This window comes from Oreochromis aureus, linkage group 11, assembly GCF_013358895.1.
Source record: "Oreochromis aureus strain Israel breed Guangdong linkage group 11, ZZ_aureus, whole genome shotgun sequence".
Classification (NCBI taxonomy): Eukaryota; Metazoa; Chordata; class Actinopteri; order Cichliformes; family Cichlidae; genus Oreochromis; species Oreochromis aureus.
In genome coordinates this window covers 9,735,238-9,762,461 of record NC_052952.1, presented here as the reverse complement: position 1 = coordinate 9,762,461, position 27,224 = coordinate 9,735,238, and the positions used below count along the sequence as shown (strand labels likewise).

The following is a 27,224-nucleotide window of genomic DNA, read 5'->3' as shown; positions in this document are numbered from 1 at the left end:
ATAATAATAGACATTCTCACGGGGGTGGAGATGAATGTACAATATATGCGCACAAAAGTTTCAGTAACGCTGACTGTGCCTTGTACGTTTAATGGCAAAATAACAGAGGACAAAATAAGTTATTTACAACACGTAGTAACATGTAAACACAATCTTCTGTACAAAGAAATATACATGCAAAAGTAAAAATAAGTCATACTAAGACATTCAAGATGACATTTCTGCAGTCTTGTTTTAGGTGTATTTAAAATATGACAGTTATGAGGTTTACATCCCGGGTGTGGGCGAACTGCCCGACCCTTCTCTGTACATCTTTACATCGTGAGCAGGCGGGTTTCCCAAGAAACCGTTTCATCGCTTCGATCGTAACCCGAGCGCGCTCTGACAAAGCGATGATCAGAATAGTTTCAGGGAAACCCTTATCCACATTAATAAATAAAAATGACACAAAATGAAAGACGGAGACTTTACAGACCAGAAAGACAACTCAACATGTTATCGACAGCAACTGACAACCTTCAAATAAAACGAGAAGCGACGCAAGTTTTTCATTTTTACCAAACCTCTCGAACTTAATTCACTGGACTGGCACTTTAAAGAAGTTTTTAAGCAACTTTTTAACCTAAAGATCGTATTTAAATGAAAACAACTGGCAGAGACCTTTTTCACGGGAGATACCTGTTAATGCTGATCAGAAAAACGGTGGTTCAGGGGTTGTTATTGTCTGCCAGAAGGTATAATTCTTTCATCAGTGCAGTCCATGGTGACTTTTTTCACCCCAGACCTATTGCTTGGTGAAGATATCAACCAATACGGTCTAGCAACATACACTACTATCTACCTACAAGAGCCAAACAAACTCACACGGCAAGCAACTTTGTGCAGGGCTTGAAAAATAAAAAAAAAATAAAAAAAAAAACCCAAAGAAATAATAATAATAAAAAAAGACAAATCAATATATTTTTTTCAGCAATAAACCACCAAACAATCTTCTTATTACAATAAGAATAAATAAAACCACAAGGAACCTTTGTAAACGCTCATATGCCTCTGCTCAGTGTGGTCTGTTAGAACTCAACATGACAAATCATTAAAACAAACAAACAAACATATTAGCAGGAAAACAAAGCAGAGCCAACTTTGGTATTGTTACAAAAAAACAAAAGCAAAACGAGGACGACATAAAGCATAAGTGCCTATATTTCATAGATACACATTTTTATACATTATTTTGGAAAAACTCTCCTTTTGTTGCAGGGTTGTTGTTGTTGTTTTTTTGTTTTTTTGCAGGATATTAATATTGAACTTAATACATAAGAGTTAACACAATACAGACATCTATTGCAGTACCAGGTACGTACATGCCTTTTTAAGAATACGGCTACAACACAAGTTTTCATAAATAGTTGCATAAATGTTAAAGCTGCGACATTGCACGTGGGAACCTAGTAGCGGTTTGTTCCGGCCGTCCGCAGGGACTCACTAAAACTCAGCAGATGGAATCGTTTTTGTCGAGAGATAAATCCGTCAAAATGAGAACGAAAAGCGGGAAAAACGTTATTTACAAATAAGGCGGACGCAGGTAAAAATCTGAGAAGCTCTATCGGGATATTCTTTTTTTGCTGAGTTGTTTTAATGCTTTGTTCAAGTTAGTTTCTCTTAGTGTCGCAAACAGAAGGGATTTAACCTTTGAAACTGAAGCGGGAGAATAAAGAAAAGCAAACTATTGCACTGAATGTAAGTTTCTGCAAAACGTGGTTTTGGTAGTTACATCTTGTTCCAGACTAAGAGGACCCTGCTGATGGGTGCCACTTCACCACGCAAATCTCACTTCCCTTTTTTTTTTCTTTTCGTTTTTTTCTTTTTCTACTCACCAACTACCCTTTGTTTTCCAAAAGGTTATGAATAAAGACAGTTCTCTGTTTCCTCGCTGTACATTTAGTTTCATTTACAAAAAGTAATCTCTCGTTACAAAAAAACATTTTCTTGTGTTCAACCGAAAGCAGCCTGAAATATTCCTATTGTACAGTATTCTTCTTTTTTTTTTCTTTGTTTAACACTGTCCGAAACGCAAGACTCGCTCACGCTGGCTTGTTGAGAAAGCTTGGTTTTCTCCCTGCTGAGTCAAGGTTTTGAAATCTCAAATGGATTCCAAGAGTTCGCTTGTTGTGCAGGCATAGTGACGGTATGCCAGGTTTAAGGAGGGGAAGGACTTGGGGGTTCGAAGGGTTTAATCGGCAGAGGTTAGTCAGTCGGCAGCAGCAGCAGCAGCAGGACTTTTGTGGCTTAGTGAGGGAAAAGGGGATTGTAGCAGGCGTGTCGCTGGTGGTGCTCTCAGTAGGCTTCTAACAAGGATCAAGTGAACGAAGAGCAGCAGTGGAAGAAATTCCTTCTGGTCGTGTTTACCTGGTGACCTACTGTCAGGTCTGGCCGAGCAGGCGGCTGTGAAGGAAGGCCTTAATGGTGCCTATGGGCCGGACATCATTCTGGTGTTTCCGTCTCTCGATGAAAGAAATGAGCCTGGATGTGTCCAGATGTGCGCCGCAATGATTCCGAGATGGTGACAGTGCTGGTGGCTGCGTGGGATTTAAGGTGGAGTCGCTGCTTGATAAACCTCGAGGCTGGAGCCAGGGCTGCTCCAGGCAGGACGCAGCGGGCGGCCGTCGCTCTGGCTCGCCCTGGAGCAGCAGGCAGATGAAGTCTCTGGCAGCTGGGCTCACACCCTGGAAGTAATCCTCAGGGAAGCTAAAGTCCAGGCGACAGATGTTCAGACACGTCTCCTCAAGGCTCTCGTCCAGGAACGGAGAGGCGCCGCTCAGAACCACATAGGTCACCACCCCTGTAAATCATCCAGTTGGTCAATCAACAGGTTATTTAGCCAAATTAAATTAACTCATTTAGCTCATTTTTAAATACCTTTTAATAATCAATATAGCGTTATATTAAACAATCATGCACAAAAGCAGCTTCTGCAGACGCTGAAATATTATAGCACCATGACTACAACAATAACAATCCTCTGTTAGATAATTTGCCTGCTTGTTGGGGCTTTCACTGCATTATTGTAGGGTCTTTACCTTACAATACAAAAATGCCATATAAATAAAACTGGACTGAATCATTAATTTTACACTGCACTCCCTTACGCTGTACTAATATATACATTTTTCTGATGAAACTCATCATCTACATACACAGCAGTAAAATATCACTTGAAGCTTCAAAATATTGAAGTCAATTAATAGATTGCTGCACGGTTGGCAAGTAGAAATTGCAACTGGGGATTTAAATCACTGATCTTTGCATCCCCAGAGAGGCTGACTAACTGCACTGCAGAGGAAACACTTGTGTTAACACACCTGGCTTAGAGATTGAGATGATAGTATCGCATGGTTGTATTTTTGTCTATTTTTGTGTCTTAGTCAAATATCAATAAGCAGCCTTTTGCACATGCTGATAAATAAGAACAAAGGAATGTGTATTTAATACTATTACAGTGGGTTTCTGCTACTGTGATTGTGTATTCGAGTACATAAAGGGTTCTCTAATGCAGAAATCAGCAAGATACAATTTCTCTACAGACCTAAGCTCCAGAGGTCAGACATCAGTGAGACGGGCTGACCCAGGATCAGTTCAGGAGCAGAGAACTCTGGGCTTCCCAGAAGAGGATGGATGTAAGAGGAGGGGGGGTTCAGTTGAACAGCATCACCAAAGTCTGTCAGCTTGATCACTGGCTGGGAGGACGCATGTTCCACCACAATGTTTTCAGGCTGTGGGAGCGGGATAGGAAGATATAGGACACAATCATCAGACCTAGAGAAGCACAACAGCAGTGCAACAGCTTCCCCAAAATAAGATTTAGATTGTAATGCTTTCATTTGTTTGTTGAACTGTTTACTTTGAGATCAAGATGCGCTATCCTCCAGCTGTGCAGGTAATGGAGAGCTTCAAGAATATCTCTGAGGTATAAAGCAACTTTCTCCTCCGTCAGGTTGCCCCAGCTCACGATGTAGTCCAGGAATCGCCCCTGGTCTGCCCTGATAACACAAACACAACATGCATTTTATTTATTTATTCTTTTTACAGAAAAATCTAAGTATTTTTTTCAAACAGATGAGATTTCGCAGCAGGTTTACTTACATCTCTAGTACCAGTACGTAGCTGCTGGCTGTCTCATATGTGTCTAGCAGCTTGACCAGATTGGGATGGTCTAGATTCTGGAGGAGTCTGATCTCCTGCAGGACCTGTTCTCGACGCAACAGCTTCTTGTTAACATGCTTTGCTGCAACTGTGCGTTTACTCCCTCTCTGGTCGCATCGCTTAGTCACCGAGAACCGACCCCTGCAAGGCAAAAATTAGTAGTTAGTAAAATGAAACTTGAGTAATAAGACTTTTTATTTGTGTTTTACTTTAACTAATTTTAAAGATCCCAGGAACAGACCCTGGATTCTCTTTTTAAAAATATCCTACATCAAATTTATAAACTATAATGCCCAATCATGACTGGTGGACTTGGATGTATAACGTGAATCTACTTCTTTGTTGATTATCTATATCAGCTTATGCAGTGTGCAACCTCATTTCCAAAAAAGCTTGTGACACTTTGTGAAAATGTAGTTTCTCATTGCTTAGTAAAGTTTGAACTTGTATTTGTGAATGCAGTCACAAATTGTGTTAAATGATTTAAATATTGCTGCATTCTCTAACCAGCTACTAAGGAATAAGCAACTCATTCTTCATTTAAATATCTTCACTTGTATCATCTGTCGCTACTGCTATTACTACTGCTACTATATATATGAGTGCGGCTCCTGATTTATTAGCTTTGATGTGGTTGAGAAGCACTGCGTGACAGGAAAACACACCTTCCTAGTTCAGTAATCTCTGTGTACTGGGACTCAAAGCCGTTTTTCCAGAGGAGTTCGCTGCCATCGTCAGGGGTTCCTGAGACAACACAGTGAAATCACAATGATTCAAGTATACTAATCAAATGGAAAATTAATAAAATTAATGTTTTGACTGTTTAAAACACCCGCGTGGCATAATATCAAGAGACATACACAATGACAGGACTCTCACCTGACACTCTAAGACTGGCAGAGGAGGTGACAGCGCCTGCTATGTTTGTAGCAACACAGGTATACATGCCGCTGTCCTCTGCAGACGCTTCCGTGATGCACAGAGACGCCTCTCCGGTCTCACTGCAGAAATGGAAAATGAAAGGAAACAAAGCATTAAGAGAAATTCACCAACTGATATTGTAATTTGCACACAGTTATTATGACTTCATATTCTTTTTTAACAACATGAATTTGTTAACTGAATTTGTTAGCAGCACATCTGCACCTTTACTTCACAGGCCAATGTAAGATTTGGGTTTTTCTAGCTAAACATCCATAAAAGAAATTGAAGTGAGCCCCCCGCACCTGTAGGTCATGCTGTAATGTCCGTTGTTGCTCAGAGAGTTGTTGTCAGGGCCGCGCCAAGTGATGGTTGGTCGGGGGCGACCGCAAACTTTACACCTCAGAGTAACTGCATTGCCACTCTCACATGTTGCATCACTAACTGGAATGAGGAACTCTGGGGGACCTAAAAACAACAACAACAACAACAAAAACCCAGTAAAGTTTAGTGTTTATCTTTTTGAATTTCTATTCCAAATGCAAGGAAAGACTTTGCTCCTTGGCTGAAGCAACTACGTGCACGTACCTTCATAGATAAAGTTGGGATTCAGAAGCTGAAATGACAATTTGAAGACATAATTAGATTTCTTGCACAAATTACAGTGGATGGGGGGAGTTGGTGGGGTGACTTATAACGTGACACTTTTCTACCTTGACAGAGACTTTGTTGGCCAGGCTGTCCTGAGACTTTCGGTAGCCGTTCTCAATTTTCCTGCCCTCCTTGTCTCTTTTCTCAGACTTCCGGCGAATGCGCAGTGCTGTGTGCCACGATAATGACTTTCTAAACAAACGCGAGAACAAAAACGGAGAAGTTTCAGGTTTCACGTTTGCATAATCGTAGTCACTATGACTGTCATGTTTTCTGCGGCAAACTATAAAGGAAGGAAGGCTGCTTATTCTTACTTTATGGTGCCTTCGGAGAGCTCGGGTGTGACTGAGGATGAAGTGTGTCCTAACACGTAGCCAGGGATCCAGCCCTCAGCCGCAGGGCAGTGCTCATTGGCCGCCCGGTACACCAGGAACATGTTCTGCTGGTTGCTTGCTAGCATTTGGACCACCTCACCCTGCACCACACTGATCTCATCCTCCTTCACTGCCACATAATCCTGAGTCACCAGCATGGTGGACACGCTGCTGCTGCTACTACTGCTTTCACTCTGTCAGGAGGAGAACACATTAAATCATGAGTCACGAGACACTTTAAATATAGCAGAACATGTTACTGCACAAATTAACACACATGAAAACACATATATATGTCTAACAGGGAAGTAGATAAGTGTTACCTTACACCAATCAAATTGATAGTTTGATTGCAGGGAACATATACAAAAATGAATTTGAGAATATGTTGAATGCATGCAGTGCAAAATGCTTTTTCCTTTTCTTTTTTTTTTTTTTGGTCGAAAAAGCACTTATTTGTATTTAGAGCGACGGGCTGACAAGTTAGACTGAGAAGTTACAAAAGCACAGAGCTTATGATCCCCCTGGGCAGGGATGATGAAATGAGGAACTTTATGTTTTCAAAGACAAAGACAAGTTTTCAAGAAGGGGTGCTGAAGACACTTTGAAACAAACAGGGCAGGTTGTGGAAATGAAAAAAAAAAGTTTGTGCAATCACAAGCTTAGCCTTTGTGAAGTGAGAAACCATCTCACCAGATAGAAAGCCATTTCAAAAAGAAATTCTGTTGGTACTGACAGACAAACAAGGCAGGTTGCGGAAAACAAAACGCTGTTTGTGCAATCATAAGGTTAATCTCTGTGAAGTGAGAAACCATCTTACCAGAAAAGAAACGGCTTTTTTGAAATGTGCTAATGTTTTCAAAAAACAAAGAAAAAAAACTTCCCATAGCCTTTGAAAGGAGATTAGAAGTTATCACCTAACGGAAAAAAGAGATAACATGATTTTGAAATGGCACTTGTTAATGTTTAGTAGCTACAGTAAAGCAAATGCGTACTGAAGCTCAGAGAGAGTCTTGAAAAGCAGATACAAGTTTCTCTTTGACTCAGATCCACACTGTTAGTAGTTTCCGGAAAGGCAAAAATTCTCCCTCACACACACTGTTGGTGAAGTTAGTGCACTCAGATAGGTGTTATTCTTCAGTCATTCAAGTGTTTCAGCAGCAGTAGTAGTTGTTGCATGTACAAGCCATTCTCAGAGCCAGCGGCAGGTTGACTGACTGACAGACAGGCAGCCACTGAGGGTGAGGTTAGTGACTAGTAAGTACTCTAGGCCTCGCTGAAGCCTGAGCCTCGACTTGGCATCTTACCCCGTTGCTCTGGGTGGAGTGTATGGACTGCTCACTGGTGGAGGAGCAGGTGCTCATGCGATCTATGTCCTTACTGTGGCTGGAGTGGCGGTGATGAGAGGGAGTCCCGTGACTTCCTCTGCCCAGAGAGTCGCCTCCACTGCCACCATTGTCACTGGGGTAGGAGAAGGAACCTGGCCTGCTGGCAGGAGAGGGAGGCATAGCAGGGACTATGGCCCAGAAAGCGTTGCCTTTATGAGCTGGGCTGGAGGGGACAAACGCTTCCTTTCCTCCTCCTCCGGGAGTTTGAGGTAATATCAGAGGCGAAACTGTCCCAATTCGAGGGCTTTTGAGATGAAAATTCAGAGGAGCTACTGGCATCTGTGGTCTGCCGGCCATTTGATGCTTCGGCATGTCCTCTGAGCCTCCGAGAACCTGTCTGACACTGCTGTCCATACTACCTGATGGCCTGTTACTGTTATTACTGTTACTTCCATGAGGACTATCCAGCATCCTCATCTTAGGGACCTCTGAGGCTAACAGCTCTCCATTAGCTGTGTTGTCTGAACGGGGGTTAGAGGAGAGGGACTGAAGCGGCTGTGGGTGGCAGAGTGACCACATACCTGCTGATCTGTCGGGCCCCTCGGGGCCCGGGGGGTGATGGTGGTGAACAGGCTGGGGGAGGCGTGAGGACGGCTGGGGGATACGAGATGGTCGGGAACGCGGGCCGCACAGGGAGGAGGAGCTACCCCCTGATCCTCCAGAGCTGCCTTCGCCGCCACCTCCTCCCCCCATATTGCAGGTACTGTTGGAGCTGCTGCCTCCTGGTAGACCTGCAGTACTGCTGCTGCTACTGCTAGGTGGACCACTTGGCCCGCCACCTCCCACATGGTTCCTCTGATACTCTATAGGTGACGTCAAAGCTGTGGGAGCGGACAAGTGTTAGGTTTTTTTTAACAACGTAATAGTCCTCTTAAACTAAAAGGACCAAGAGTGTCAAAATGTTTTATGTAAAAATGTAATTTTGTGTGTTACAGTATTCACAACAATTTCTTACCGTTGAGGAAATTTCTCTGATTCTCCAGGATCTGGCTGACCTGATGGATCCAGACTTGACTGACTCCAGGACTTGGTGAATGGAAAGTGTACCTCTCCAGGTTGCCACTAGATGACCTGGAGGTCAGTGTGAACTTGCAGGGGTCATCTGCATTTTCTTCTAGACCCAACCAGCTCACCTGAATTATGTGGCAGACAAGGGTAAAGAGACAAAGATAAAAAAAAAAATATATATATATATATGAAATAAAATAGAGCAGGTTTAGCTTCATGATCAAGAGGTACAATCCAAAGTAAGTCCATAAAAGTTTACAGTTGGTCTCAAAGCGATTTAAGTGAACTGTATTCACCTTGATGCTGTTCTTGAAGAGGTAGCCAGGAGTAGAGAAGCCCTTCTTTTTGTCCAGGGGTTCGCTGAAGATAACTATCTGCTCAAACAGAAACACTCTCCTCTCTTTCATCCTGGATAGGAGCCCTCCGTCCTGGTCTGAAACCATGAAGGTGTCTTGGAGAAGCAACCTGCCCTGAGCCACAATTTTACCCTGAGAAGCAAACAGGCAATCCAAAGAAAGCTCTAGATGGTGCAGGAGTTTTCTTAAATAGTTTTACTTTGATATTAGATATTAGAAAAAATGAAAGCGAATCGAACACACAAAATCGGACAACAAACTACAGCTGCAAAAACAAGTGTACACTGACACCTAGTGGCAGTTGCCTGAAACAAAACAAAAAATGTGAAGTATTTCCTCTATTGTATTATTTATTTTGGAAAAATTCACACACTATCAGAGGGTGACTTACATCAAAGCCTTGAAGGCGCCCAACATTCATCATGTCATTGCAGCGTTTGGGGACCACGCACATCACTTCTACAGCTTTCTGTGGAAGAACATGAGAGAAAATCAAAGTTAAAAACCACTTGCATATTAGACAAAGTGACTAAGAATATGAATCTAGTTATGATAGTTTCATAACAGTGGAAAACACAACAGATTATCGCTTCATTAGTTTTGTGCTGAAGCCTGGGCTTTTTCTCGTATTGTACCTCCAGCTCTGTCGCATCCACTCCAGCCTTCTTAGAAATTTTAAGAAGATCCTGTGAAGAAGTTAACAGAGGTAAGAAGAGAAATTCAGACTGTGTTGATCATACTATATGTTGTACAGAAAAAGATTTACCTTCAGTAGTAGTTGGTACTTCATTATGCGCTGGACAGGTTTGATGAGTAAGTCAGTGAGCTGCAGTCTGTGTCCAAGTCGCTGCTTCAGGTCCTGAAGAAAAATAAAAATGTATCATGTCTGGGGCCTGACTCATGACACGGACAATACAGACAGCATGCTGTGGCTATGAGGTGCAAAATGATTAAACAATCTTACCTCAAAGTATGTATCAATATACTCTGACACGATGTGCTCAGACTTAGGCTTGTTTTGGCAGTACACAATATACATGTGCAGTCTCCGTTCCTGTATTTGGAACAAAAACAGAAAAGAATGTTACAGATAAGAACTTGTAATATCCTCTTTAACAAAATCATGCTGCAAAACTAGTTCATTTCTTACTTGTTTGACAAATAAAGGTGCCAGCCGGTCAGGATCCTCCAAACACTTTTCAAGTTCTCCCAGGAAAAAACTGTGAATGGATAAAGACATGTGATTTAACCTGCCAAGAAACAGCATGTTGACATTTTATTTGTATAATGGTGCATATGCCCTGAAGCAGGGGCAGGTACTACAGCTGAAGGATTCTGCCAGCGTACTCTTTGTGCCAGTCATAGATCTGATGGATGTTTCCAAAGACAATCTTGTCTTTTCCTTTCATGTCATCTGGAACTCCTTCCTCTTTCATCCTGCTCATGTAGCCCTGAAAGGAAGAGCCACCCAAAGTGTAAGAAGCACAAGCAAACACTGACCAAAAACTATGTCCGAAAATTTATTTCCAGATTTTTTTCTTTTCTTACCTCCACCACTGATCCCAGGTCTCTGACATAGTCTCTCTCAGTCTCCACCAGCTCCAGGAGCACATAACTGAGGGAAAGAACACAGAAATTGTCAGCGAGTAAGACGAATGCAACGCTCAGTTGTGGATGAATATCAGAAACGTTCCATATAAGCACACGAATGAGGACAAACATCATTTACTGTCTGCGTTCAAGCAGCTTTTGTTTATAAAAACACCAACAGGACTTATAACTCACTGTCTTCTCTTGAAGAAGCCAGATTTGCGCTCGTCCACCTCGTCGATGGGTGAGGAGGAGGAGAGGAGGGAGTTGTCGGAGGGATTGAAAGAGGGAGAGCTGCTGTCACCTTGCTCCACTGACAGAGAACTGGGACGGTCTTCCAGTGACTGAATTAAAAAATTAAGAAATTAAGAGGCAGAAAAATATGTTCCATTTACTTGTCTTTATCGAAATAAAGCATAATATACGTAGAGGCCAGTCTGCATGAGTATACTGGGGATATTCACCAGAGTGCAGTGCCCATTTGTTGGAACAGAGGACAGCTGGGATAGTTAGTCACAGTTTTGACAGATGACTAGCTGGCAATGATGCCATTCTCTGTCACTTACACCAGAAAGAAAGCGTGCGCTTGTATCTACATCTATTAAAATTGTTTTGTGTGCAAGTGTGCCTCATTTGCAAGTATTTGTGAGTGTTTATGAAATCCATCTCACCATCTTGCTCTTCACCAGTTCTTCGATGGCACTGACCAGTTCAGCCGCACTGGGTGTCTCTGAGCTACTGGGACGGCCGGACAGCCGAGATGCAGACTGAAAGAGAGAGAGAAGAAATGGAAAGAATAAAGAAAACTAACAGTTAACCTTCAAGACACTGTGAATGGACAACTTTGGGTGTTGCATGCATACAGGAGTCATACATTCTTAGAGACTTGAGCTCACCATTGTCGTGATTTGGACCTCGATATTCCACATGTCCAAATAAAGACTTGGTTTGTGTGATCTCCCTAATAAAAGGGTTAATTGGGAGCCAACTTGGAGCCAATCACAGACTATATTCTTGGGAAAACAGGGGTTACAAGGTGGGTTTAGGTCAGGGGGAAACTGTGATTGGTGTGCTCTTCAAGCACGCGCACCATAATTGGTCGAAAAAATACTCCATTGGACGGAAATTTTGCCTCTGCTACAGAGCTTAGTCGGAGGCACAAAGGGCAGGGCGAGATTTAAACGATCCTCTATACACAACCATTTAATGTCACAGACATCTTGCTACTGCAAAGACATGTAAATGGAGTATTCACTTCAGCAAAAAAAAGAAAAAAAAACATGCAGAGGGAATTTAATTAGAAAAGAAAGGAAAGAAAGGAAAAGTCTAAATAGGATTATTTAGAGGGTTTCACATGGACAGATAGGGAAACTGGGACAGAAGAGAAGCAGAACAGAAATCAACGTAATGCTGAAGGAGGGAACATGCAACCATTAAGGAAACAGGAGAAAACAGTCAGAGTTATTAGTGCCAAAATAAAGTTTAGCTGTTATTTTAAGCTGTGAGTGGATGAGCAAGTTAAAAATCTTGCTGCTTATGAGTCATGTGGATTAAATACTAACAGAACAAATACAAACAGAAACAAACAAAGAAAAAGCTCAAATATATGTCCACTTTATGCAGTTCAATCTATCTTACTTTCTCTCTTTTTGATGCACATGATGAGCTGTTGTGTGTACATCATATATTTATGACCGCGTATCGATTGCTCTGCATGTCCCCACCTTGTCATCCTGAGAGTCGGGCTGCAGCAGGCTGTGTTGCTGGATGGCCATTGGGGGAGGCAGCGGGACAGCATCCGCCCCCTCTTCTCCTTCCTCCTCACCGCAGCTCTGCATGCCCGATGAGGAAGACTTGGACAGGGTGCCGCTGCTCAGCCCCTCATTGCGCATACGCTAGAGAGAAATAAAGAACGCTGGCTGTCAAATGATAGTTCAAAGTCAGACATGGTCACAGTTATTCAGCATTACGGTGTGTCGTCTTACTTCTTCCAGGGTCTCATCTTGTGGCGTGGCGGCGCTGTCGTCAGAGTCCTTCTGCGAGCCGGGCATCGCGTCCATGTTCTTCCTCGTGCCATCGCGGTTCTTCTTATGCTTGTGGGCGAGCTTCTTGACGTGGCCGTCGGCTTTACCGGAGCTGAGCCGCCGAACGGGACTCGTCAGCCACTTCCTTAGTGTGTTTCCAGGACGTTTGGGACCTGGGGAGCTGTGAGGACCCAGGGTTTGGCTGGAGCCGGGCTGCAGGGCGTCATTGCTGGATACGGACAAGGTGTCTGAATGGATAGAGGAAAGAGAATGAAGCGCATCCAGTGTTACTCAAACGAAACGCAAGGAACATGCAACCACTAAAGAAAAAAAACAAACTTTTTTTCAGTTTTAGACTGACTGGCAGGTCTTTCAAATCAGGGACTAACAATGGACAGCTAATCCATGTGATTAATGCTATCTGATTGTGCTGTTGTGCTTTTACACCGGCACAAACTCGTCCTGGAATATGAAAGTATGACCCAAATCAAATCTGTCAAATTTATCGCTCATTGCAAAAATCATACATATTCATGGTAAGATGTTAAGTGTCACCAACTCATTTATCTCTGCATTAAACAAAACTCTATGCATATGTAACATAGCCTAGAGGCAGAGAGAAGAAAAAAAAATAAAGTCAATATATGTTAAAGATAAGTGTGGATTTGTTTGTTTGTGCTCTGTGCAGGAGGCAGGCTGGCCTCCTCCCCCTCTCACAGTGATGACGGTTCCTCGGGGAATCTGTAGGAGGAAAGCTCTTCTTCTTCGACTAGAAATGGAGCGGTGAGAAAATAACGGCATAGAAAGGGATGCTTGAGGCTTTGTCTGAGTACTTCAAACATACAGCCACCTGTCTGTCTCACCTGTCTCTGCTCATTTACTCCTTTTCTCCCTCTAACCTTAATTTGTTTTGCCCTTGTTCATTGCACTACCATCCTCCTCTTTAGCTTCCTTTGCTCTCACTGAAAATGCTGTGAGGAGACTCACAAGTCTGACAACTAAACAAGCTTCTGACAATCTCTGAACAGTCTCAGGACGAGGGTGGATATCCTCAAACAGTCAACCGAAGGTAACAACCTGATTTTAAATATTTTCTCAATCTGCTCATTTCATGAGAGAAAGAAAAACAAAAACCACAAGCAGTAACTCTGACTATCTGGATACCACAGAACACATTATGTTAATTAATTAAAATCTGATTACACTGCTGCACAGTTTGTCAGCCTGAGTGGAAATGTACTGTTGGACACATTTTCATCCCAAGATTGTTTTACACTATGTTTTTTTTTTCTCTATTTGGCCAAATTATTATCAATCACCATGTCAGCTACAATTTTTATGCACGACAGAGAGCTGTAGTTACAGAAAAATTATGAAAGCATCCCCAGTGCATGCAAAAATCCTATAATAATAACATAAAAATTAGGGATTTTAAATTCTGTCATAAGAACACTGTTTTTTTTTTTAAATCTTAGAAATACACTACATGGACAAAAGCACTGGGGCACCTACACATTACACCTACAGGAGCTGTTCAGCCATGAAGCTCCCGGTGCAATTTCTCTGCTGATGTTAATACCAGAGGAGGTTTGAAACTTAGTTATTGAGTCAGCAATAACTGACTGATAAGAGGCATTTTACAACACTAGGAATGCGCCATGTGACACAGCAAACTTAATGACAAGCAATGGATCTGCAACTAACATTCTTTCATGAGTTACCTTTTGGCTCTTTGTTCAACACACTTTGTTGGTTGAGCTGATCTGTTTGTGTTGCTATCTAAATGTTTCAGCGAATTTACAAGCTTGATCTAGTTACAAAAGAGCGACTTCTTGGAACAGCAGCATCCCCTTTCTGTACCACAATTCACTGAGCTCTTTAGAATGAACCATTTTTTTTCACAAATGTGCAGTAAAGGGACCGAAAAGGCCTGAATTCAAAGATTAAGAGAGTGTGGGACCCAAAACTCTGTTCAGTGATGGATTTTCAAAGTCAATGAGTGGGTCCCTTCAGAACAATGCCTCATTTCTTCATGCTATTATCACTGCCAATTTAGACTAATAACCAGCACTTATTCTGTTTTTTGTTGAATTTAGAAAACAAGCAAACAAACAAACAAAATGAACTACAGTGACAATCCAACACTGCATTGTGGTAAGAAACTTGTAAATAACTCATGAAAGAATAAAGTTACGTTGAAACCAAGCACACCATTGTCACTTATACAACCTGTTTGTTTAGACTTTTATCTTTGGGGTCATCTGAAGGCATTGTCTATGGTGTGAAGATACTAGATGTGCAGCACCTGAAACTACGGATACTGGATGCCTGTGCTGGCATTTCTCTACAGAGTGTTGCATTGACAATCCAACACAATGGGCAGCACTGATCACACCATTGTTTTTCTTGTGACATTACCAATAAGTTTGATGTCACATGCCCCTCTGGTCCATCACTGCTTTTCAGCAGTGAAACCACCTACTGATTTAACCCCTCATACAGGCTTTTGGTATATTTTAAAACACAATTTAATACCTGTCTGTTAAATGAAGCACTTGTTATATTATACCCATAGTTTTATTCAAGTTAAAGTCTTTGTTTTAGATCCTTTGCATGAAAGGTGCTCTGTTAATACAGCAAGTTAAATTAAAGGCAGTTTCTTGATACAGGCGGTGATGACCTTTTCATTGTGGACACGACTACCAGTGAGGAAGTGACTGCAAAAATATGTTTATTCATTCAGGGGCGATGAGTCAGGACAACACACTCTCCTCCTACATCACTCTGCTTTAAATTGTTTGCATGAAAACACGATGAGCTTGAAAACAAACATCCAGAAAGGAGAACAGAGAGATGTTTTTCATCTTTTAGAGGAAGGTTAATTTTAGTGTGTGTATGAGTTGAAGTTATCTAGGTTTGACAAAAGGCAAGGTTTAAAATACTCGAGCTTCAGCACTTCCAAAATTCAGTTGTTAGAGCATTTAAAAAGGTGCAGCTGCAAAGGATTAAGGCGCACGCCTGAGCCGAACGGCTTTTATGAATAGCAGGTGTGGAATTTCTGCCGTTCTTCATTGGACGATTCCACCCAGCCTGACTTAATGCATCAACATGTGAATGTGTGTGCCCGTCATTAGCCTCTGGAAGACTTTTCTTCTTACTGTGCTCTCCTTACTTATAGAATGTGTTCTTACATCACATGCAAAGGAATGAAGAGAGCACAGTTCCTCAATAACAAGAATCTCCCACATCAGGCACTGTAAAGACTTTAAATCCATCTTTACTAAGAGTTCTCGCATCATCTTCTCACAGTGAGAATCTTTCAATATCGTGCATTTTGATGGCACAGAAAATGAGAACACATGTTTTTTACAAGTTGCTTTCATTCTGCTCAAGCATCTTGAAAGGATGGGAAGGGGAAAGTTGGGACGCTTTGCAAATCAATATTTTCCACCCAAACACTCTATTTAAAGACAACAGGAGGTGTCGAAGATTTGTGTGTTTTGCTTGAGGGCAACTTCATCGCTTTTGTTGGCTCGAAAGTTTTACGTGCAACCTCGCTGGTTAGAGCAGATTTGTGGGGGAGCTTTGTAAAATGCTCTCCTCCAACAGATCCCCTGCAATACTAAATGAAAACCAGTCACAATTGCTGGTTACAGTACAACCCTGGAATTTTTTAGTCACGGGTGCATTCATGGATCCTGTTTAAGGCTGTAATTCTGAGGACTCAGAATACCTTTGTTGGTCTCCGAGGATTCCAAATCCTTCACTTATGAGTTCTGAATCCTTCCCCATATGATGTTTACATTCGATCCACTATTCATGCTAAAAGTTAAAACTACAGGTGCTGACTAGACCTTTGATTTATTAGTGTTTAATATCCGGAAGAGTGTAGGTAAATACCTGCATTAGACAACTGTTGCTCACTAATGGGAACCAGATGAGTCTCTGACACATGTTCACCCAGGCTGATAAACTGTAGCAGTTAAATCAAATTTAACCCAAGCTAAAGTGATTAAGGTAGCCGCTAAAATGATCACTGAACCGAGAGACCACACTGATGAGCTCCAGCACTTAGGTGGAAACTGCTGCTTTCACCAGGAAAGCATAGAGAAGTGAGGACTTCTCACGAAGAGCAAATGGACTGTGGTTCCTGCAAACCAGGAACACATTTATTGTGATCAATATGCAGATATACAGTGTGCAGTGAAGACTGTCTGCATAACTAGAATTAGTAAGGTTTGTGTGATGCTGTTGATTTTCACTGCAGTCCCACCTGTCTCATGCTTAAAAATCTGTTGATTTTTTCACTAGTCCCACCTGTCTCATGCTTAAAAATCTTCAAGCTTTGGCTTGATAAGTGTTAAGTGGCAAACTGAAGATGTTGATCTAACAGGAGTGCAAATGAAAGTGTGAGACACCTCTCGAACAGCTGGTCAGCCTCTCGCTCATGGGGAAACAAACAGAGGGAAGTGGCAATTTGTTTGAAGGCTTCTTTTTAATTTGATTCTTATACTGGCAATTATATTTAAATCACAGAAATAAATCACGTTTTTTTTTGTTCAAATGAGCTATAACTACATTCACTGTATTATAGGCATCATCCTTAAAGACCTTTCAATTTTGCTGCTAAAATAACACAGAATGTTCTATTGGCAGCCGTAGCAACAGTGTCCGCTTTAAAGAAGTTTGAGTTTTTCCATAACTTACATTTAGATATTTTTCTTTATAGGCTTGATGCCTACAGTATGCAACCTTTATGCAAAAAATTAAAACTAAATCCTTAATTATCCTCTGTCACCCAAATAGAAAATGACTATATTAAATCAATAACTGAATCAGCATGTCTGCCTCTGTGTATTAGATCTAGATAGAGCACCAGATAGACACATAAGTAGATATTTATGGCATAGCTGCCCTAAATTAACAGTGTGGATAATTACTAAAGTCAAGTTTTTATGTTTCTGTACTGGCTAAGTCACCAGTATGGAGGCTATTTTTATGCTATTATCATTATCATTATTATTATGTCATCATTGATTTTATTTTTGGATTTTAAAACATACTCTTTTACAAAAAAAAGCAGAAAAAAATTTGTTTTAGCAGTTACAAGTTAAATGTTTGATTAATTGCTGACTTCTTAGAACAGTCCAGCGTGCAGGCTCATCCTTAGATACAGAAACAGGAATTCAGCTTCTTATTTGCCTAATAAATAACATAATAATAAATAATAATATTTTTTGACAGGTGGTCTAATAAATTGGTTAGGAAGTATACATACATAGATGAAAAAAACTTAAAATTTATTCTACTTTCTTCATAATTCTGGTTAAACATACCAAACAACAGTTGGTACTTAAAAGCAAAGTCAAATCATACTTGTGTTCTCAACAGTCCTGTTCACTTTAACTTTGTGGGCTGATGTCCTTCAGAAGAACCCACCAGATGTTCTAATACTACTTAAGCATTTTCTGATTTATCAGCAAGCTTCCGACACAATGTGACGACTCAGTCGCTGCTCATTTACGCTGCTGCAAAAGAACATGCTAGATTTCCAACTTTATGTGTGTTCTTGTGTCTCTAAGAATAGGAGTGGGGTAGGTGGAGGGCCTCTTGTACAACTGCAGTGATCCAAAAAAGCGCTGCTCAACAGAAGCATGCCTGGGATTCCAGAGGTGTCACCAGGGGAGCATCTTTCATGTGCCCTAATCTTGCCAAGAAGAAGCAAAACAAACACACAAAGCCATAAACATCAGTTGGTGTGGCTGGGAACGTGCTTTTAGGGGCGGAAGTGCAGCGTGTGGGGAGAGCTCCAGGGGATTTTGGTAGATGATCTGAAAAAATGTGTACAATGCTAGAGAGGGCTTGCCACCAACAGCCACATTTAAGAAAGGGAGTGGTAATGGGATGAGAGACCACCCAGTGCACATTCTGGCAGAACTAGTGCATATTTGGGTGATTTGTAATGCTTTATCACACTGTATCTGGCAGACACCTGTGAAAACATTAAAAAGGAAAGGGATTCCATTGTTTAAGAGTCCTCATTCTCCCCTTCTCGTAAGTTTGACCTCATCATTCTCTCTTTTCTCAACAACACCCTCTGTCCATCTGTGCACCACGAGCCTAACCTGGATTTAAACAGGCAAGAAGACATAATCTTGTCCTGGTGATTTTAGTGGATTTTAATATTTCATTATGTAACGGTGCATTCACCAAATTACTTTTAAAGCCATAATGCCACCACATAATCGACAGATGAACTGTGAAACTGCAGCACAAAGCCCGTACAAAAATAGCTGATGTAAACCCAGCAAATAAGGACAAGCTGTCAAAATGACAAATGTAGAGTTGCAGTTGTTTCTTGCACAGCTGGAGCTTCAATATCGCACTTTAGAGCGAAAAAAGACCCGTTTTAATGTCATAAGACCAGAGGCATCGTCTAATTGAGATTCTAATGTTATGCTTTCGTTACATTTTCACCAGAGAAACAAACAATAGCGGCAAACCGCTAAACCAGAACAACTTATCATTTTTGTTTTCCCAAGCACACTGCATAAGACCCAAATTTAGCATTTAACAGCATAACAGGAAGCAATTTACTTTTGTCCTACACATGGCACCTACCCAGATCCAACAGCCAGAACTTGCAGTTGTCAGAGTGTTCTCCCTGCGCCGAATCCACAGAGTAAAAAGGGTTCAAAGACACTAAAGATTCAATTCCACGGGCCATGCTAGTGGAATATCAAAGTCTGACTTGAAATATTTCCTTAGAGCATCTCCAAAGGTATGCCAAAAGGCTTTAAGATCCTTTGAAAAAAAAACAGAATCTTTATAAATAAAAATAAGCCTGCAGTAACTACGTCGCTGAAATTCCAGGGAAAGTGTGAAGTCCAGTGTGAGAGAAAAGCAAAAGTCAAATGCAGCATTAGAGAGTAGGATGTTTTCTCTCTCTTTCTTTGTATCTCCATCCCTCCCTCTCTCCCTCCCTCATGAGTGGGCTGCTGTGAGGATATTGGGCAAACCTCCACTGTGCCTCTCCCGTTCCAAGGGGACGTCTGGAAACAGGCAGCATATCTACCGTATTACCCTTTGTAGAAGCACCCACTCAGTTTGTGTGGGCGGGTGCATATTTTACAGGCATTAGGTCGCATACAACTTGTGCAGTATGCTTGGAACAAATATAGATTTGGTTATGAAATCGAACACAAATGAACAGCACAAAGCTTGGTTTAAAAAAGAAATATGTTTTCTATTCAGTTGTTCATCAAAAGTGTCGCGCGTACATTTCGGATTTTCTTTTTACATTTATTTAGTTTCTAAATGGTACTACTGACTATTTATCCAATACGTAACTCTGTTTTTGGAGCGTCTTCATCTGAAACTGTGCTCTGTGCAGCCTTGAGCAGTTATGCAAGCTAGACGCACAAAGACCTGCCTGTTTAACTGCGAGTGTGTGTTTATGTGTATCTCTCTGGGGTTTAAACACACTCTCTACTGTTAGGGCAGACACACACATACACAGGCACTCCGAGTCTTTATATCAATAACATTAAGTTTCATTAAGTGGGTACTTTAGTATTTATTCCATTGCGAGGGGCAGTGCAGTCCACCTGCATGTCTCGCAAATCTGTGATATTACATAGCAGGGACGCGCAGGCTCGTGCAGCTGTCAGCAATTGGATTAGAGCCAGAAAAACAAAAGAAACATATCATAAATCTGAATAACTGAAACTGCCAAGCGTACATTTTGTGGCCTAATTCATCTGCATGTGAAGCCTTCTATGGTACTCTGTTCCCTCAGATGCCTCAAACTGCCAGTTATTCTTAGTGGTGAGAAATTGCAGCTGTAGTCACTGGTTGTCTGCGAGGCTTCACCTCAGTTTATTCATGTCACTGAACTGTTTGTTTCTTTTGGAGGATTTATAATGGCATGTTTCTGAAAAACAATATGGCTTGCTAGTTTGCTAGCATTAACTGAAACCTTAAGACTCTGAATCAGGGGTGTCAAACATAACCGCAAAGCCTGGGGGCCAAAATCGGCCTTGCAAAGACTCCATTCCGGCCCACTGGACGGCTTTGGAAAGTGTGAAGGAGGACATAAATTTTGGACTTTTACTACTAATAAACACCTCCCCCACCATCATTCATAGTACACCGAAGTCATTACGTAATAGAAAAGCAATTAAATGACTGAAAATGTCCCATTTTTTCACTATATACTATAGAAATTTCAGGATTTTTTTACAGTGATTTCACAGTCTGGGAAATGTGCTACTGGAACTTTTTCTGTAATTTTACACGTCTTACACTTTAGACCCAAAGAGCCATGCTGACAGATTTTTTTAAATTTACAAATTAAAGTTTTAACAGAGAATTAAACTTCTTTTACTTTAGATCAAAGAGGAGTGTAGGTGGCCCGCGATGTAAAACATGTTTGACATTCCTGCTCAAAATAGTCTTGAAAACTCAAGGTTTCGACAAGCATAAGCTGATGATTCAAAAAAATGCCTCCAAAGAACACTGGATGAAATGTCAGGGTGAATATCTATACACATTTTTACCTTTAACGTACAGTCTATGATTGTGAGACATGACAAGAAAAATGGGAGATTTCTTGGACGACCACCTTAATCCCCTAAACCTTCACCCTTCCACCACATTGGACAAAGCAGCATCCACGGTTGGTCTGTAAATAAAAAAAGGCTGGCAAAAGCTGCACAAAAAGCCTTTTTTCCCCCTTTTTTGACATCCTCGTCTCCCTCCTCTTGAGCAGCAGCCTTTTTGACGAGAGTAACCCCTGCAGAAAAAGGCTCCTTTTCATCACCCCCTCTGACCGCACAAACACACAGTGACAAACGGACAAGAAACACAAGTCCCAGTACACAAAGTAAGGATGACAAACAAAGAGCTGGAGTTGAAAGCGTAAAATAATTGGTTGGAAAATTGTAGCCTTCTTCTCGTGCTGGTCTAGTAAATCATTCAGCTAATGCCAAAATTGTTAGTTCCTGTATTCACCGTCCAAGCATCCTTTAATTTTAAATGCAGACCTTTCTCGTACTGACTACAAAGACGCTGCCAGCAAAATATTTGTATGCTATATCACCATAGAAACAAGCAGTCCAGCTCTCACCCACTCTTCCAGATTAAAAAGAGAAAGGCACAAGCAGAAACTTCTCTCAAGACATGATGACAGCAGCTCATAACTCCAACTGGCTACGCGTAGTTTGATCACAGCTTGGATTATGAGTGTTTTGGTCAAAAGAACAACAGGTTCACAGGAATAACCGGACAACCCTATGATATATTCACATAAGAAAAAAAAATGAATATAAAGCATCTAGCTAAGCCAGCTACAAGTCACTGTGTGACTAATTAAACTAAAAGCATGTATGTTTTACAGCAATGCAGCATTAGCATTGGTGGAAAGTCCTTAAGCACAATTATGTGCTACAGTACAGTTCTGAGGAATATGTTCTGCTTTCCTAGGCTATGTGGTAGCATCAAAAACTCTGAATTAGCGCCACTTTTGCCAACAGCAAAATTTAATTTATGCTAAGCCAAGAGTAAGGCCACTCTATCTATGAGCACTTCCTTTTTTTTGGTGCTACAAGTATAATTAAATACTAATAACTTGTAAGCATAGTGGGATTCATTGTGCGTGTCATTTTTTGCTGGAGACCTACAAGCCCCTACTTCAGGAAAATAATATTTTATTTTAGAACCATCAGGCTATAGGTGCATTTTTGGATCTAATACCTTCAGAGGAAGTACCACCTTCTCTGTGTGTCTGCACTGCAGGAACCTGGGACTACTGAAGTTCTTAGAACCTCATTTTTAGGTCCACAATCCCTCATCAGTGTTGAGACTTTGAGTTTTTATGTCCTTTGCCCAACTTCACGTGTTAGATAATGCTTCAAATAACAACCCAAATAAGTTCCTGGAAGTCTTACATGGCGAGTGCTGAATGACTAGACTTAGTTCGAGAAGGGCTTTGGTGTTAATACACACAGATTGAGAAAATCCATTGGAAATGTGTTTTTTGTGCCAAAATATGTCAGGTATAAGAACAAAGGACAAAATGAGGTTTTCTGACAGTAATAACATCTGTCAATGGTAAAATTGTTAATGAAAAAAGTCAAAAAAAAGAGTGTAAAAAAAACAACTGCTGTGCTTCAAGTGGGCCTTCCACAGTTGCATAGCAACACCTAGAAATACATGTCTGTGTTCCCCGAAGCAGCTGTTTAATGGAAAGTGAAGGCTCTACGGGTCATCGGTGTTGTATTTGCAAACAGGAACTGAATCCGATATGTCCATGCTTGTGCATGTATGCAACAAGCAGCTGTTTTTAAGTGTTCAGATGTGCTTCGCGACAAAACAAACATCAAAAAACATCATTCAGTGCACCTGTAATAAGCCAAGAAATTATTCTCCTCCCACCTTTGTGGTTGAAGAGGCCCTCCATCTCCATGGAGGACCTGGAGTGAGCGATGCAGAGCATGGAGCAGGGCACAATGCCCTCCTGGGCTGGCGAGCGATCCGTGGTCCGGACCAAGCACCAGTCCGGCTTGTCGTGCAGTCGCTCCAAAACCTCCACAGTCTGGCCGCGGCGGACTGTCAGCTCCCCGTTGCTGCCGCCGTTACTGGCCACAAAGTCGTGTATGACCACTGTGAGTTCACAGCCACCAGAGAGCTGGAAGGGAAACAACAGCACTCTAAATGTTTTTTCAAGAGGATAACCTCCATATTAATAGCTGTTAGGCTAGTGTGTAGCAAAATTTTCAAACAATCCATTATTGTCTCATTGTGTTCCCTTAGAATATACATAAACATTTCTGAGTAGTTTTCTGCATTTTATTAATCTTATCACCAACACTTGCTCGATGTTAAATAATAACCCTGCAGTAAAACTTTCCCTGGCAATTAATTAATAACTGTAAAGCAGATGTGCCCACACAGTATCATGTGCTAACAGCACAGGGACTCAAGAAGCTCTGTACAGTGTAAGAATGAACCGGTGACTCATCCAAGCTCAACCGAATAAAACGTCACTCTGACGACGTGATCGTCTATGAAAGGAAAGGCAATTTTAGGTAGAGGTGGAGCGAGTCGGGATTAGTCATTTTTCTCACTGGTTATTTTAAAAGGTTTGTCCTTTTAACGTGTGAGTGAAAAAGCAGCTGCTAGTCGCTAATGATGCTTTGATCTGTTGTGGAGGCACAGAGGGTGAGCAAATGTAGCTATTCTGCAAACACAAGAGCAGACAAGATAGAACATTTAAAATGTTTTATGCAATTACAATTCTGGGACAATATATTAATACTATAATTGTTGCATAATGAATAGCTTGTCCTCATTCTTATGCACTGCAATGGACATTCTCTGTTTTTAATGCTGTATTTCAGCAATCACTTGGAGTTTGTTTTTATTGTCATCTTTGAATGACACGTTTTCAAGAAGGAAAACGTATGTTTATTTACGTTAAACATAAAAATTATTAGCAACAGATGAAAAATCTTGGAAATGGAGTGAAGCCATGCAGCAGTCATTAGCTACACACTCTGCAGTGTAAAAACTGTATCCACTGAAAAACATCCCACGTTTTCCAATACTTACAACTGCTCTAACTGCTTGTATGCGCTTCCATTTGAGTCTTTCAAAGCATATCTTATTGCTCAATATTTTATTCACAGTACACTACACTGCATTAATTGTCAAAGCGAAGTAAAGCAGATTATCTGAAACATACCCTTTGGTAGTGGGGCAAAGCCAGAGAGCTTAGGAGCTGAGAAACGGGATGTGAGCTCCTTTCTCCAAACCTGTCCATTGTTTTCCACTCCCTCATTGCAAGAAAAGTTCCAAAAAAAGATGGAAAAACTCTACAGAGCAGAGTTATCTGTGTCTCAGTCCACTAAAGTTCGAATCACACTAAGTGGATGCAGGGAAGCAGGTAAGTAGAAGTTGTCAAAAAAGAGGAATAATCATTCATTTTTAATTAGTATTAAAATTCCTGATCCCAACATTCCAAATCCAGTAGAAAACTTCCTGCTGTCACTGTAATTGCACTCCTCTGTGGGTCCTTACAATCAGACTATTGAAGCTTAAATGATTCCTTCTCTTGTGTCACTTTCCTGAAGCGGCGCAATTAATCCACCCGTGTCTTTTAACAATTACTTTTGCACGGAACCTTTCATCAATAAAAACAAAAACAAATTAGCGGTAAAAACATTATGGTTGCCTGTATTTTGAAGCAAAGAGTAAGATCGATAGCTGTGAGGACTTAAAACTGTGCTCTCCTGTCTGGCATACAGACGAGCATCCTCTGTGAAGTGAGCGTGGGAGGCTGAAGCTGCTGACACACAACAAGTCAGTCACTAAAGCAGAAACGCACACAGGAACACGAGCGCGCACACACACGGCAACACAAACACGCCACTGTCACTGCCCCTTGAATGAAACGTCTCATGGAGTCCTCACAAAGCGAGAGATAAAGAGATGCATTCAAAAAGTGAGAATGAGATGCTAATTTGAATTTGCAGGTGTTACTGTGTGTTTCGAATGTGTATGCATGTGACTGCTGCCTAAACTGAGGCGCTGTGACTAATTAATCAGTGTCTGTGATAGTTTAGACTTCAGCGGATGCTCCTCACTCCCTCGACCCTTAAAATTTCACATTTGGGTCATGTGAAACGACCGCAACTCAAGCGTGAAAATAAGGAACCGATGCATGAGTCCGGTGCTCAGTTTATAATTAGTATGAGATAAACGTACGGGAAGACTATTTTATCTGTGTGTGTGTGTGCTGCATGTTTTTTAGCTTTACAGTTGATCATACTGAGCGTAGGAGGACAAGCCTTCTGTGGTGCTATTACCAGATATAACCACAGCCACAAGCACAAATACACACGAAAAAACAAACACACACATGCCGCTTTAAAGCTCTGAGAGTCGGGCTGTTTCTTCCTCCTAACACAATCAAACAATTTCACAGGAAACGACTTGAGGACAGTCGAATGCATCTAAGCATTTTGCACATTTTTTTTTTTTTTTTTTACAATCGTATTACTGAGTGACAGCACTAATCGACAGCAGAGCTGCAATGTGACTGCACGAGCTGCACGAGCTGCACAGTGTGACAGGAAATAAAATAAAAACAAAAAAAGAAATAAATAGCACTGAAAACTTGACTATTTTTTAATGTGGCTAAAGTGCTTCCCTTACATACTGGTTATGACGAGCGTCTGCGTGAGTTGTGTTTTTACCTTATCGCTGTCCAGTGTGTTCTGGGATGTACGTGAGGCAATAGAGATGGTATCAGGTTGGCTGCTGGCGTCTCCCTGGCTGTCCAGCTCCTCTCCATCCCTGCAGGCAGGCATCATTACAGCGGACCCATAATTACTATGACCAATAAACATGACATTTACCCTATAGGGCTATCTTCACGGCATATAGTTTTGTTTGGCTGAAATGCTTTTAGGCATTATCATAAAACTGATTTCTTTTTTTTTGCCTGACAGTAATCTCCTTTTAGCTCACCTTCTGCCTTTGTGTTTCGTTGTGGTGGCTTTAGGGATGTGGATGGGTTCCTTCAGAGCTCCTCGCAGGTGGATTGTTCGCTCCTGTATGACTTCCCGAATGTGTTTGATCCAGTCCTGCTTATTCTCAATACTTGAAGCCTGGTGCATAACAGATAACTGGGTTAGATACATGTTGGATTTCAAAGTTTCTTAAGTGCACAGTACTGTTTTCTCTTTTTTAAATACAGACAGTGACAGCATTAATAGCAAGAAAAACACGGGTCTACAAATAAGGCCTAATTTAGTTATTATAATTCTCTCTCTTCCCACAGTGTGCTTAAGCCCTGCAGTCTTTAACTTGACTCACATGTCTATATGACGTGCACAGCTTCACTCAGAGCCCCAAAAAGCAACCACGGTCTATTATTGTGTTTATTTACGTCACAGATTCAATGTGTAGATGCAGCTTTCATCCTATAACGACCCTCATTTGAGTCTTCTCTTCCTTTTTCACTTAGCAACCAGGACCACGACTGCCATGGAGCCGAGTTATATAAGATACAGTTTAAGATGATCATCAGAAGTTATGTAATAAGACAGATAGCTGTACAGCACACGTTGCCAAATCGTAACACACCCTGGGAGCCTTTCTCTGTGTGTCAGTCTCAAAAAGCAAACACATATCTACACACACACACAGCATGCATAAAACATTGCTTCTGACTCACTGCATGAGAATTACCAAGTTGCTTGTGAGGTTTGGATTGTGACCCATCAACTGCTATGCTAATGTGATGAGTGAAGAAGTAGCAGAAAGTAACACTCCACCCCCTTACAGGACTGAACTTTGTTGGCTGAACAAAAGGAGCCATGGAGGATTTAGTGAGGATGGACTATAGACATGAAGTAACACTTCTTCATGTATCAAAAACCTTACCACTTCCTGTGATCATATGAGAAGTACAGTCATAAGAAAAAGAGAGTTTTCACAGGACTTTATGCATTCCTCTGAGAAACACAGCACACCCCAGATTCAGCAGCTTGTAGAACCACTTTTAACACCAATAACTTGAACTGTTTGACTTCTTCAGTCTGACACATAATTGTGGAGGAAATCTGCCCCAGTCTTTTTTACAATGTAACTTCACTTCATTGAGGTTTATGTGTTTATGCACAGCTCTCTTAAGGTCTTGCCAGAGCA

The 27,224-nt window shown here is 41.3% G+C and overlaps 1 protein-coding gene across 4 annotated transcripts in view; it reads right to left on the bottom strand.

Moving 5' to 3' along the window:
- Positions 1 to 74: 74 nt before the first annotated feature.
- The window catches only part of LOC116322587 (triple functional domain protein-like), a 106,694-nt gene continuing 79,544 nt past the window's right edge, over positions 75 to 27,224 (bottom strand). For 3 of the 4 annotated variants that reach the window (XM_039619556.1, XM_031742690.2, XM_039619557.1), the window contains 27 exons: positions 26,043 to 26,182; positions 25,769 to 25,868; positions 22,947 to 23,199; positions 12,474 to 12,760; positions 12,213 to 12,383; positions 11,160 to 11,255; positions 10,684 to 10,832; positions 10,447 to 10,513; positions 10,246 to 10,349; positions 10,049 to 10,118; positions 9,863 to 9,952; positions 9,665 to 9,757; positions 9,534 to 9,584; positions 9,290 to 9,367; positions 8,839 to 9,030; positions 8,490 to 8,667; positions 7,454 to 8,355; positions 6,087 to 6,340; positions 5,835 to 5,964; positions 5,710 to 5,737; positions 5,427 to 5,589; positions 5,080 to 5,201; positions 4,866 to 4,944; positions 4,141 to 4,341; positions 3,899 to 4,037; positions 3,584 to 3,770; positions 75 to 2,839 (listed from right to left, as the gene is read on the bottom strand). In XM_039619556.1, the coding sequence (XP_039475490.1) occupies positions 2,421 to 2,839; positions 3,584 to 3,770; positions 3,899 to 4,037; positions 4,141 to 4,341; positions 4,866 to 4,944; positions 5,080 to 5,201; positions 5,427 to 5,589; positions 5,710 to 5,737; positions 5,835 to 5,964; positions 6,087 to 6,340; positions 7,454 to 8,355; positions 8,490 to 8,667; positions 8,839 to 9,030; positions 9,290 to 9,367; positions 9,534 to 9,584; positions 9,665 to 9,757; positions 9,863 to 9,952; positions 10,049 to 10,118; positions 10,246 to 10,349; positions 10,447 to 10,513; positions 10,684 to 10,832; positions 11,160 to 11,255; positions 12,213 to 12,383; positions 12,474 to 12,760; positions 22,947 to 23,199; positions 25,769 to 25,868; positions 26,043 to 26,182 (4,743 nt within the window). In that variant the 3' untranslated portion in view covers positions 75 to 2,420. Of the gene's footprint in view, positions 2,840 to 3,583; positions 3,771 to 3,898; positions 4,038 to 4,140; positions 4,342 to 4,865; positions 4,945 to 5,079; positions 5,202 to 5,426; positions 5,590 to 5,709; positions 5,738 to 5,834; positions 5,965 to 6,086; positions 6,341 to 7,453; positions 8,356 to 8,489; positions 8,668 to 8,838; positions 9,031 to 9,289; positions 9,368 to 9,533; positions 9,585 to 9,664; positions 9,758 to 9,862; positions 9,953 to 10,048; positions 10,119 to 10,245; positions 10,350 to 10,446; positions 10,514 to 10,683; positions 10,833 to 11,159; positions 11,256 to 12,212; positions 12,384 to 12,473; positions 12,761 to 22,946; positions 23,200 to 25,768; positions 25,869 to 26,042; positions 26,183 to 27,224 lie in introns of those variants that run through there. The other variant, XM_039619558.1, reaches the window with a different exon arrangement.